The 12,500-nt window shown below is 50.4% G+C and overlaps 5 protein-coding genes across 5 annotated transcripts; 3 read left to right on the forward strand and 2 right to left on the reverse strand.

Annotated features, from left to right (window-relative positions):
• Window positions 1-19: 19 nt before the first annotated feature.
• On the forward strand, window positions 20-2,640 carry MRS44_016849 (uncharacterized protein; the record flags this gene model as incomplete). Its single annotated transcript, XM_065618206.1, has 3 exons — window positions 20-76; window positions 134-205; window positions 253-2,640. 3 exons carry the CDS (start codon window positions 20-22, stop codon window positions 2,638-2,640), a joined length of 2,517 nt encoding a protein of 838 aa, XP_065474278.1.
• A 589-nt stretch (window positions 2,641-3,229) lies between these two features.
• MRS44_016850 (uncharacterized protein) lies at window positions 3,230-6,606 on the forward strand (the record flags this gene model as incomplete). The annotated part of the gene is made up of 7 exons (XM_065618207.1): window positions 3,230-3,358; window positions 3,415-3,611; window positions 3,665-3,760; window positions 3,999-4,144; window positions 4,352-5,423; window positions 5,473-5,907; window positions 6,012-6,606. 7 exons carry the CDS (start codon window positions 3,230-3,232, stop codon window positions 6,604-6,606), a joined length of 2,670 nt encoding a protein of 889 aa, XP_065474279.1.
• A 98-nt stretch (window positions 6,607-6,704) lies between these two features.
• MRS44_016851 (uncharacterized protein) lies at window positions 6,705-7,683 on the reverse strand (the record flags this gene model as incomplete). Its single annotated transcript, XM_046281325.2, has 3 exons — window positions 6,705-7,181; window positions 7,233-7,369; window positions 7,419-7,683. 3 exons carry the CDS (start codon window positions 7,681-7,683, stop codon window positions 6,705-6,707), a joined length of 879 nt encoding a protein of 292 aa, XP_046130546.1.
• Window positions 7,684-8,175: 492 nt separating this feature from the next.
• On the forward strand, window positions 8,176-9,281 carry MRS44_016852 (uncharacterized protein; the record flags this gene model as incomplete). The annotated part of the gene is made up of 3 exons (XM_046281977.2): window positions 8,176-8,443; window positions 8,502-8,814; window positions 8,879-9,281. 3 exons carry the CDS (start codon window positions 8,176-8,178, stop codon window positions 9,279-9,281), a joined length of 984 nt encoding a protein of 327 aa, XP_046130545.1.
• Window positions 9,282-9,456: 175 nt separating this feature from the next.
• MRS44_016853 (uncharacterized protein) lies at window positions 9,457-11,761 on the reverse strand (the record flags this gene model as incomplete). Its single annotated transcript, XM_065618208.1, has 4 exons — window positions 9,457-9,749; window positions 9,796-10,190; window positions 10,719-10,807; window positions 11,063-11,761. 4 exons carry the CDS (start codon window positions 11,759-11,761, stop codon window positions 9,457-9,459), a joined length of 1,476 nt encoding a protein of 491 aa, XP_065474280.1.
• Window positions 11,762-12,500: the final 739 nt, after the last annotated feature.

Consider the following 12,500-nt stretch of genomic DNA (forward strand, 5'->3'; position numbering starts at 1 on the left):
GAGATAACGAGATTAAAAGATGGCCAAGAATACTGATATTGATGCGATTATCAAGTCGCTGATGTTGGAGGAGAAGGTATGTCCCATTAATCCAACCATGCCCTAGTCTTGGAGTTAATATCGTCACTTTCAGATATCCCTGCTCGCAGGCCAGAACTTCTCTGAGACTGTCGGTCTGCCCGAAAAGGGAGTCCCAGCGATCAAGGTAACATCCAAGCACCCATTATACAAAACACACTAACACATCCTCAGACAGCTGATGGCCCCAATGGAGTCCGCTCGGCAGCCACAGACCTTAGCATCAAATCCGCCTGTTTCCCGGCAGCATGCAATCTCGCAGCGAGCTTCGACACAGAGCTCGCCGAGAGGTTCGGCCAGGCTCTCGCCAAGGAGGCAAGGGGCAAGAGAGCCCACTGCATCCTAGGACCTACGGTTTGCATTCATCGACATCCGCTTGGAGGACGTAACTTTGAGAGCTTCAGTGAAGATCCTTTCCTCGCGGGAAAGATGTCTTCTCGAGTCATTCAGGGTCTGCAGAGTGTTGGTGTTTCCGCAACGATTAAGCATTTTGTGGCCAACGAGCAGGAGACGGCTCGGACGACGGTTGATGAGACCATCGACGAGCGAGCCCTCCGTGAGATTTATCTCCGCCCCTTCGAGATTGCCATCAAGGAGGCCAAGCCGTGGGCCATCATGACAGCTTACAACCACGTCAACGGAGTTCACTGCGACGAACATAACTGGCTTTTGAAGGACGTCCTTCGCGGAAACTGGGGCTGGAATGGTCTCGTCATGAGTGACTGGGGTGGCACAAACTCGGTTGCTTCCGCCCTCAACGCCGGATTGGACTTGGAAATGCCTGGACCTCCTCGACTTCGTAAGGAGGCTGACGTTATCGAAGCACTTAAGAAGGGAGAAGTCACGGAAGAGGTCATCAACGAGCGGGCCAAGTCTGTTATTCAGTTTGCTCTGAAGCTCAAGGCCCTCGAGGATGAGGCGGATCCTGCTGTTCTTGAACAGTCTACTGATAGCCCCGAGCTCCGGAATATGATTCGAGAAGCGGGTGCACGAGGCATCGTGCTGTTGAAGAACGAAGGAAACCTTCTGCCCCTGTCAAAGGACAAGGTTAGCAAGAAGAAGATTGCTCTCATTGGCTTCGCCAAGGATGCTATGGCCCACGGTGGTGGTAGTGCTGCTGTCAACGCCTACCGAAAAGTCACCCCTTGGGACGCCCTACATGAAGCTCTTGGAGATGAGGTTGAGTTTACTTTTGCAAAGGGAGCTCACCGTGAGCGTCTTCTTCCGGCGATTAGCAAGGATGGCTCTTGTGGTACTGTGGTCGGCCTCGATGGACAACCAGGCTTCAGCCGACAACTATTTGAGAGCGGCAAGACTGAACCCGTGTCAGTCATCTCTCAGCCAACCTCGGTGTATTCGCCTCTAGGATCTCAAGAGTCCCTCTGGCGAAGACTCGAGATTGTTGGAGACTTTACACCAGCTGAGACAGGTACACATTATATCGCCTGCTCTGGACTGGGACCTACCCGCGTCTTTGTTGACGACGATCTCATTTTTGAGCAGCCTGGCAACTGCTCGGATCCCATGGGTTCGTTGTTCTTGGCAGCTCCGGAGCCCGAGTTCCGCTATAGCTTCAAGGCTGGCAAGACATACCGTCTGCGGATTTGCAGTGACCCCCCTACAAAGATTGGCCTGACCATCCTTGAAGGTCGCAGTGGTGTTCGTCTCGGCTTCTCGCTCGAGTCTGACCATGATGCTGATCTCCTCGGAGAAGCTTCCGAGGTTGCCAAGAATGCTGATTACGCTATTGTCTTTACTGGTCACGACCCCCAATGGGAGACTGAGGGTCGTGATCAGGACTCTTTCAACCTTCCTCGCAAGGGAACTCAGGATGCCATGGTCTCGACTGTTGCGGCTGCCAATAAGAACACCATTGTGGTGAACTCCACCGGCGTTGCTATCGCCATGCCCTGGCTTGATCAGGTATCTGCCGTCATGCAAGCCTGGTTCCCCGGTCAAGAGTGCGGTTACTCCATCGCCGACGTTCTCACTGGAGCCGTCAACCCCGAAGGTCGACTGCCAGTTAGCTTCCCCAAGCGTCTCGAGGATTGCCCAGCGCACGGAAACTTCCCTGGCGAGTACGTGAATGACCAACTCAAGGTCAAGTATGAAGAAGGAGTCTTTATCGGATATCGACACTTTGATCGCCTTGACAAGAACAAGGTCAACTTCCCCTTTGGTCACGGCTTGTCTTACACGACTTTTGCGTATAACCTGAAGAATGTCACGAGAGACAATGGAGCCTGGGCTATCACCGCTGAAGTCTCAAACACAGGAAACAAGGCCGGAGGCTCATTGGTGCAAGTTTACGCCGGACGAGCTTCGTCCAGTGCAGACCACCCAATCAAGGCTCTCGTGGCCTTTAGCAAGGTGCAGCTACAGCCTGGTGAGAAGAAGACGGTGCAACTTTCAGTTAAGGAGAGATACTTGGCGTACTACGACACTGGTCTTCAGAAGTGGGTGGTCGATGAAGGAGAATATCGATTCTCACTGGGTTCTTCGGCAGCTGATGTCGTGGGAGAGGTTGTCGTGAAGTCAGAGAAGTTAACTTTTGACCCATAGAAAGTTAGATAAAATTGCATGATCAGGAATAAAGAATTAGAGAATAGATTATGACAAGATACGCTCAACTAAATATCCCGCCCAACGATACAGACCCCCATACTCTACAATCTGCAACTCTTGTTCTTAGCACCGTTACGAAAAGCAGCCAGCGTTGATATTTCACACCCTAATCTCGGAAACCTAACCACCAACGGTTGTATTCTAAATAGACGGAGATCAGGCCCCTGTTACCGTTCTCACTGTCCCAGGCGCTCTCGGGGTATGGTCGTTTCTGGTCCAGACTTGAGGATGAATACCCGAAGGGTGGACCTGTAACAAATATCATCCCGGGCCTTCGGAAGATGTGTCACTAGGTTGACGGCTTTGACCGGCCGGAACCTGTCCAGGAAGGCGTTCCGGTTCCGAGAATGCTGGAGCTGTGGATTTGGTGCTCAAACCACCACACCGAGTAGATGGTGGCGTTTGTAGGTTTCTAAGTTGACTACATACCTATACATAAGTTGTAATACTCATATAAACGATGATGCCATCAGGGTTCTTTACTGGACATATCCGCATCTAAGTCACAGAGAAGTTCACAATCACCATGTCAGCTCCATATTCCGGACAGTGCCTCTGTGCCGCTGTCAAGTTCAGCATCTCATCAGAGCCAGTTACAGTGCTGTCATGCTTCTGCGAGCATTGTAGCAAAGGAGCTGGAGGAGCACATCAATTGGTAAGAACTGAGAGAACAGATCAACATGTCAGGGAAATCTCTAATGTCAGATATAGATTGGCAAGTTTGCTACGAAGGATGTCCAAATAACGGCTGCCGACGACGCCCTCGGCGAGTTCATCCTCTCTGATACAGCCAGCGGGAACAAGAAAGAAAAGCACTTTTGCCGAATATGTGGATGCACGTTATGGACGATTCCAGCGGCAGCCAAAGGAACCTTTCATCTCATTCGGCTGCCACTCCTGGACGGAGGGTAAGTGGAGGCGTTACCGTGCACTCGGTAACAACAAGCTGACTTGTCTTTAGGCTAAATCTCAAGCCGGCAAACGAGATCTTTGTCAAGAACCGGCCGAAATGGATGAAGCCGGTTGAAGGAGTTGGCCAGTGGGAAGAGATGAGAAAGTAAGAATTTGCGGAGGACGAGTTGATGGACAGGGGGTAACACCGAGATGCGGAGTAATTAGCTTATGAATAAACATCGCTTCCGATTGGTTCGGAACGAACTTTCGGGACGAACTCAACCTCGGAACTCAACCTCATCTGCTTCCGAAATCTTTCCTTATCCACGTCCTCCGACCCCGGATTTTCTCGCTCATCAAGGTCCTGATCCTCCGGGGCAACTCCACACGTCTCATTACAGCCTGCTTATCTCTTGGTCTCTCTCATTTCTCAACGGATCGCGTCAAGTCACGTGCACCTGTTCCGGACCTGTCCCGAGCTCGTTAAGGGAGACGGCGGCACAGCAACCGATGGAGCCTCCCCAGAGAGTTGTCGAGGGCCCTGGAAGTAGGCAAAGTGGGTCGAAGCGACTCAAGATTGACGTCGCTTGTGATACCTGTCGTGCGAAAAAGGTCAAATGTGATGGTGTACGTCCAGGCAAGTCATCACCTGATGTCCCAGTGGTTTGGGATGATGAGAACTTGGCGACAGCCATACCAAATGTTGATAATGGATTAATTACTTAAAATAATATTCACTAACAACATTGTATAGTCTGTGGATCATGCTCCCGGAAGCTGAGTTTGCGAGACCAGTGCAAATATAGTGCAGGCAGTCTCGTCCGTGTTCGCGACTCAGAAGGCCCATCAATCAGATTGAGTCGTGATACCAGCAATATCGTACCACAGGGAGCAAATACTCAGACTCTTCCAAATGTCGGCTCTGCCAGAAGCCCTGAACTAGGACGTGTAGCACACATGTCTGAAGCTCAGATACGAGTGCAAGCCATGTCTAACCCACAGCCTCAGCAACAACACTCATCTCCGGCCGGAACAACCCCGGGGAGTAGACACGAAGCACAAGGCCAAAGACAACTGGGGGCATCGGCATGCTCAACCAGTCCGTCTGTCATCGACTCCATGACGGCCGTCGTTGACGAAGGGACAAACACTGGAGAGTTCTTTGGGATCAGTAGTGCTGGTTCCTTCACAGCTCAAATTAAAAAGGCTATCGATATTCGTCTGGGAAAACCTGGGACAGGTCTCTCCAACAGTGTCCCGGCTACCTCGCGTTCAGTTCTAGGGGTCACAGGCGCCGGTGATGCACCAGCCCCTGAGCTTTCCTACGTCCTGCCTCCACGTCGGCAAGCAGATCATCTCATGGAACTTTACTGGTTCTATGTGGACCCTTTGTATCCCTTCCTTGACCGAAAGCGTTGGACCAATGCATATAATGCCATCTTTGCCGGTACAGTCATTGATTTCAACGAACGTATCTTCGTGGCTACCCTCAACATCATCTTTGCCCTTTCCACACAGCTACATGAGTCTCAGTCTCTCGAGCAACGAGAACAGTCAAGCGAGACCTACTTCCGCCGAGCCCAAGAATTATTACCAATGAGCCCCTGGGAGTCTGGATCTCTTGAGCTTGTGCAGTGTCTGTTGGTTACGAGCCAATATCTTCAGAGCACTTACAATCCGCATCAGACATGGATGGTTGTTGGCTCGGCAATAAGAATGGCTCAAGGCTTGGGACTTCACCTACCGGAAACATCAGCAGATCGATCTGATCCAGGAGAGAGAGAGCTTCTGCGACGGATATGGTATGGGTGTATTCTCATGGACAGGTACGTATGAAGGACGCGAGCTGTTGTCAAGCATAGCTAACGCAAGTAGGATGGTGTCTGTAACTCATGGACGTCCTGCAATGATCCCAAAGCGTCCCGCAATGGCCGTCCCGTTACCCAACAAATCCCCACCCGTTGATTCGAGAGATGTGACATCTGGAAGGGACACGGGGTACTACAGCTTCTTTGTCGAGTCGGTCAGACTCTATGAGATAATTCACCAAACTATGATAGCACTCTACGGAGGTTCTCATAGTGGACGTTGCAAAGCAAAAGAGCATCACATCCCCGACCACGACAGTTCAGATAATGATGACGAAGACCTCGACAAGGTCGTTCAGCTGGACCGGTCGCTCAGTAAATGGGAGAAGAAACTTCCGGATCACCTGAAGTGGAACATGCTGGAGGCAAACAAGGACGAAATATCACGTCGCCAGGCTGTTATTCTCCGGATGCGGCAAGTACCTACAAGAAGGCATCTTCGGTACGTGCGGCTAACAGTAGAAATAGCTTTCTTCATGCTCGGATCCTGCTACTCCGACCGCTGCTATCGCGCTTCTGCTTGACACAATCACCGGCTGAAAATAGTATGGCCGACGACACCTTACAGATCCGTGTCATCCAGCAAGGCGCAATGTTTTGTGTCGCCACTGCTCAGAATATTATCACCACACTTCTCACGCACCAGACTCTTGACAGCACCGTTGGTCTTCTACCTGCATGGTGGTATCGCGTCTACTACGTGTACTCAGCTGCTACCGTTCTCATCGCCGCAAAATTAAGACCAGATGTCTTTCCTGCAGCTGAAATCGGGCGCTCTTGGGGCCAAGCTATTTCAGTGCTGAAGGCTCACGAGAAGTTTGGGCAGTCAGCACGAAGATGCGTCGCAGCTTTGCATATTCTTTCATCTAAGATATTGCAGGCTGTGCCCGGAGGCTTGCCCGGCCATGAAGGGGGAAGCAAGAGGACTTCTTGCCGAACAAGTGAAGGGAGTCAAACTGGGGGAGGGCCTGATGTCCCAGCTGACATAGAGCTGCCTGACTTGGTACAGCAGTTGGCTGACGAGTTTGAGACTCCAATGCCTGATCTTTCGTATCAAGATCTAGCTGATTTCAACTTTGATGTAAACGACATGTCATGGTTAAACGATATGCAAGGGGTTTGGGAACTTCTTAATGAGTAACTAGCAAAATGGACGAGTTCAGGACAATACCCAGCACTGTTTAGGTGAAATCTTTAGGTCTAAATGTACTTTTATTATTCCATCTTTGAGTTCTATATCTACTCGAAAACCATCTTGTTCCTCACGCTTCCCAGTCCAGTAATGCTAACCTCCACAATATCGCCGTCGTTAAGGTACTTGGGCTCCTTCATACCCATGGCAACTCCAGACGGTGTGCCAGTGAGAACAACGGTACCAGCCTCAAGGGTAGTTCCCTGGCTGATGAAGCTGACAATCTCCTCAACGCCAAAGAGAAGATCGCCAGTGCCGGAGTTTTGCCTCTCCTCGCCGTTGACGGTTGTCCTCAAGTTGAGGGTGGAGGCGTTTCCAACAACAGCAGGAGAGACGAGAAGAGGGCCAAGGGGAGCAAACTTGTCGAAGCCCTTGCTGAAGCACCACTGGGGGACACCACCGGCCTTCTTGGGATCACGCTGCCATGCTCGGGCAGAGACATCGTTTGAGACGACGTATCCAGCAATGTGGGAGAGGGCAGACTCCTTGGTGATGTTCTTGCCAGTCTTGCCAATGACAATGCCCTACATACCCATGTTAGTCGTGGTTTACGGAAGATTCAAATAGTAACCTACCAACTCTCCCTCGTAGTCTACTGTGCCGTCTTGGGCAATCTTGGGAATAGGAACATCATCGTTGAAGCCAGTGACACAAGTCGCGGGCTTGATGAAGACTGAGGGGTATGGGGGCGGTGTTCGGCCACCCTCCTTGACTTATTTTGTGTTAGTAATGTATTTCTTCATGGGGAATTTGCAACATACTGTGCTTGATGTAGTTAAGACCAATGCATCGAATAATCGGCACATCGGAAGGTCGGAGAAGTTCCCGAACCGTCTTGACATGGATCTTCTCGCCCTTGGTGAGCTCAGCTACAGGACTTGTGCCCTTGTACTCAACAGCCCAAAGATCATTCTTGGCTAGACGATCGGAGAATTCCTTGTCATCCTGGATGATTGGCTCGCCAAAAGTCTCGTTGCCGTTGTCATCGACAAAGCGAATAAGACGTGTCCAAGAAGCGGTAGACATTGTGCGTGATAGTGAAGCGAGTTTACTGGTAAGGTGACGCATTTCTCAGCTTCTGATGGTCCAAGTCTTGATTTTAAACCCCTCTCATCAATGTCTAGTGGAAGGTAATTGTACAATAGATTGCCGAAAAGCGTCATGGGAGAGGATCCACGTGGGGAGCCAACCACGTCGCGGTCCGATCGGAATGCGGATCTTGGACGGAGCTTCCGGGATTTCGGAATCGCCTCGGTTGTGCTCGGCGGACTTTGTTCCGGGCTACAAGTCGTCTCCCCTAAGCGTGGCTCAGCATTGGGAGACTTGTGATTAGTCCATGTTTGCTTGACTTTCCCGACCTTCATCCTTTCTCCATTCTTGAGATACGGCAGTGGTACCGGTATCTGGTTAATCGTTCGATGCCTACGACTCGAGTAATATTATAAAGAATCGAGACCGACTAGCTCCAGACAACAACCAGTCACTACGAAAACACACATCTAGACACCATCTATCACAATGGGAAACTACACTAGCACCGTGAGCGCCGGCGCCGCCGACGGCGAGACAGAGGAGATGAAGTCCTATCTCAGTGCTCTCCCTGCGCAACACCTCGACCCCCTGTGGTCGCAGATGAACATGATGGTGCCTCCCACGCCTAACCCTGCCACGAAGCCTCACATGTGGAAATACCGAGACGCTCTTCCGCATCTGGAAACAGCTGCTCGGTTGGTGCCCGAGGAGAAGGCCGAGAGGAGAGTCCTGATGTTGGTGAACCCCAGCATGCGTAAGCCCCCTGCCGAGTCACAGTCGATTCTTCATCGTGTACTTACACTTTTCCTTAGAGGCTCCCTATACTACAGACACCATCTATGGCGGCTTGCAAATCGTCAATCCGGGCGAGACTGCCCCAGCACACAGACATCTTGCCTTTGCCTGTCGTTTCATCATGGATGGTGAAGGCTTCACTGCCGTCGAGGGAAAGAAGATGCCTCTTGTTCGAGGAGATGTTGTTGTCACACCCATCTGGCACTGGCATGACCATGGCAATGAGAGTGATAAGCCTGTCATTTGGTTGGACATGCTGAACCTCCCCCTCTTCCGCTTCGCCCCAGTGCACTTTGCCGAGGGTTACTCTGACCCTCGTTATCCTAGCGAGTAAGTAAAGGATATTTTTATTTTCTATACTTTCTTTGATCATGACCTAACCTTTCCCCCAAAGGCACTGTGACCCTTGCGAGTGGCGTTTCCCTTGGGGCCCGGTAGAGAAGGCCCTCAACGCCAGCAAGGACGACTACGCCATCTATCAATACACTCTTGCAGATGGCAAGCCTCTATCAAATATCCTTACCGTTCAAGCCGAACGTCTTAACCCTGGAGCTTCAGTGGAGTCGCAAGAGAGCCAGTCATACCTCTACCACTGCTACGAAGGAACTGGCCGGACAGAGGTTGAGGCTCCATCGGGCGAGAAGATGGTCTTTAAGTGGGAGGCTCGCGACACTTTTGCCATTCCTTCGTGGTGCAAGATCAAACACATTAATGAGTCTTCAACAGAAAAGGCTTATCTGGTGGCTTGTCACGATAGTCCCTTCCTCGAGTGCCTGGGTATTCAGAGGAGGAAGTAGAGGGTACAGGAATTAGGGAAGAGTTTCTGAGTTGGGCATCGAAGAACATTTGTATGAGAAGCACATGATAGCGTTAATTCTACTTGGTTTATTATGACATTGAATATTGTACAGGGAGTGAGGATGCGTGTACCGAAGCCCGATGCTACCAGTAACGGCCACATCAAGGATCCGATCAGTGACAAGCCTTTCCATACTTGCGTAGGCGAATGTAGTTATACGGAAGAGGAGCAAAGAACCCTGCAATTATGGACAGGCCAGCAGCGAGCCAGAACGCAGGGTCGTTGAGGGAGACAGTTCCGCCGGTGAGGTAGTAGTCAACCGCATTCTCGGCTGCCTCCATCGTGATCATGGATATGAAACTCATGCCAATGGCCGTCTTTGCAGCTGTGAGCCATGATAATCCATCACGGCCGATACGGAGCATGACGGTCTCCAACAGGATGGAGCTTGAGATGCCAGAAGCCACTGTTCTCGTTAGAAGGAAGAATAGTGTTGATGAGATCTTCCTTACTGGATATTGGCATTACGACGCCCATGCTAAGATCCGGATAGTAGGCTTGCAACAACCACATGGCCGTGAAGTCACCCAACGTGCAGCCTGCGAGACAGCGCAACGTGTTGACAGAAGCTCGGTTCCATGTTGGTCTAGAGCTCCAGAAGGCAGCGGATGTCGCGGAGAGAGGAGCCGACTTTTGGCAGGATGTTTTCTTGCTGCATGATTGACTGCTTGTCCATTGCTTCTGTAAACTCAGGCCTATTGAGGGTGCGTTGATGAAAGCAGCCGTGTTGATGTGAGGTGAACGTGAGAGTAACCTGGCCCCGCAAAGGCGAGTGTGATGGGCGATGCCGTTCATTTTTCTTCCAAAGACAAGATAAAACGCGGGGAATGAGGCCAAATGAGCAGAACTAAAAACGGTAAGAGTATCGTAATAGCAGAGATGAGAGGATGTGTTTTTTCACGCGCCAAAGCAAAACCGCACAATTGACTCAGCCCCACATTTATCACGAGGTTGGTCACACGGCGAAATGTGCTCACTGAGATTTATCAGCTTTCATATGAGAAGTGAGTGAGCTTATGAGTGAGCTCTCATAGTGAAAAGACCCCGAATGGGTGTCGTATTCATAGCTTTATGCGAGACTTTCTGTGAGTCCAGTTTGATCTAACTATTGCCTCATTGCTTTAAGGCCATAATAAGCTTACGCAACATACCTAATTTAGTTCCGATATCATCGCCCGAACTCTGGTGTCTCTCTTTACAGATATCGTTTTTATTGAATGTGGATTGCTGGCATCTTCAAATGTCCCCTGCTATCTAAAATATCCGGGGCTTGTCGGCTCCTACAGTAAATCCGAGCACACCTGGAACTTATCTCCCCCAGCGTGGTAAATGACTCGTTATGACTCTTCGATATCAACCCATTGACTTTCAATACCTGTCTCCAGGTCGTTTATAGCCCAGCCTTGGATATGGCACCGGATATTTGCCATAATCGTCAGTCCGCCAGTGCGGATAGTCGGGGTCCTGTACAAAAGTCAGTCAAGGGAAACCTGGCTGGAAACATGAGGCAATATAACAAACATACATCATCAAACCAAGGCATCTTGGACCCTATTCTTTTGAACTCATTAAACCACTCCGACTCTGGCAGATGACGCCTCTTGCACCAAGTGCATCTAATCCGTGTATGCCGAGGAACACTTGTACCACACATGCACCACGCCTAGACGAGTCTCATTAGTGCATTTTCTTTTGTCTCAAGATAAAGTTGGGACATACCGCCCTTATCCAACCCGCATCATCGATATACTTAGTTGGTAGTGGACCAAAACCTTCAATTTCTCCTTCTAACGCGGTATGCTCTCCCCGGTAATCTCCTGTGAAATCGTCCACCTCTTGCCTACATTTAGAGCATATCCAGTATCTCAGGGCGTCACAGTCGCAGAGCTCATTGAGGAATTTGCCTTTGACCTCCTCCTCCATCGCAGCATCGCAAGAGGGGCATAGGCACATGACGGCTCCAATCTGAAATGACCCGTTGAGATGGGGCCTTCTTTTGGGGTCTCTGCCTTTCCCTTCGGGTGAGGTCCGAGGGTAGTACCTGCATTCCTCGCAAACGTTGATACCACATTTGACGCAGGGAAGGGCACCGGCTTCGTCGCACTTGAGGTTGTAGAGACGAACCTCAACCGGCTCATCGCGTCGAATTAATCCACTGCCCTTGTCGAAATCGTAGATTTTATACAGGCCGCGGAATTCTTGCCGATCAGCTAGTCCTCGTCCATCACAGAGAGATTGACGAGTTAGGACTTTGAAGATTTGTGGCGAGGCTAGGATGAATGAATGGTGGGAGCGATTAGTGAGAGCGAGATGATATAGGTCGAGGGTCGAGATCCATGATGAGAGTGTTGTCAGAATAGAGTACGATGAGATGAGATTGGTGAGGTTGGGAGTAGCAGGTTCAGGAGTGTCAGCCATGATGAGATTTCCCATCCGAATGGGAAAGGTTGGAATGAACTAGGTTTGGACGTGACAGGATGAGGCTCGAGTACCTAAATCCCTAGAAAATGGGGTGTATGCTATATACTTGTAGATGACAGCTGGGCAGAATGTTTCATGCAGGCTGACATCCTTGTTCCAGTTCTTTCCGCGCATCAGATCAGATATATGGCCCAAGGTTGAAAGAAGAGGGCTGCGCTTTAGATCCTAGTAAATTTTATTTTGCCTAACGCACACCCAATGATTCCTCGCTGATTTCCTGCATGGCCAAGTCCAACTTTGCCGTTTGGGTCTGGAACACGTCAGACGAGAAAGGTGGTATCGATCAGCAGATAAGCCCCCTCACAACCGACCCTCGTTACACTTTGTAGCGACCCTTGGCATCCTAGCTTCAATTGGTCGTTTTTTTGCGAGCATTTCAACTTGGTTCATTCCACCACATCGAACTACAGCCTTACGATCTCGGTCAAATTGCTCTTGGTGCAGGGTAAATCCGTATCTCCGGTTTGTGGATGTATTGGGTGTCTATATCCGGAAGCCCGCTGTCCTGCATGAAATGTTGGAGAAGAAAAACAATGAAATGAACCGATAGCAAACTCGAAGCCTGCTTGGGAACCAATCGCAGCGCCCGATGCCGATTAATGATGTAATCCGCGGTTATGGGGGCTAAGGTTAAAAGGGTTCCGTTCGCACGTTGACGATTGATGACGAACTCTAC

The sequence above is a fragment of the Fusarium solani genome, assembly GCF_023522795.1.
Source record: "Fusarium solani strain SB1 chromosome Unknown bctg00000012, whole genome shotgun sequence".
NCBI lineage: Eukaryota > Fungi > Ascomycota > Sordariomycetes > Hypocreales > Nectriaceae > Fusarium > Fusarium solani.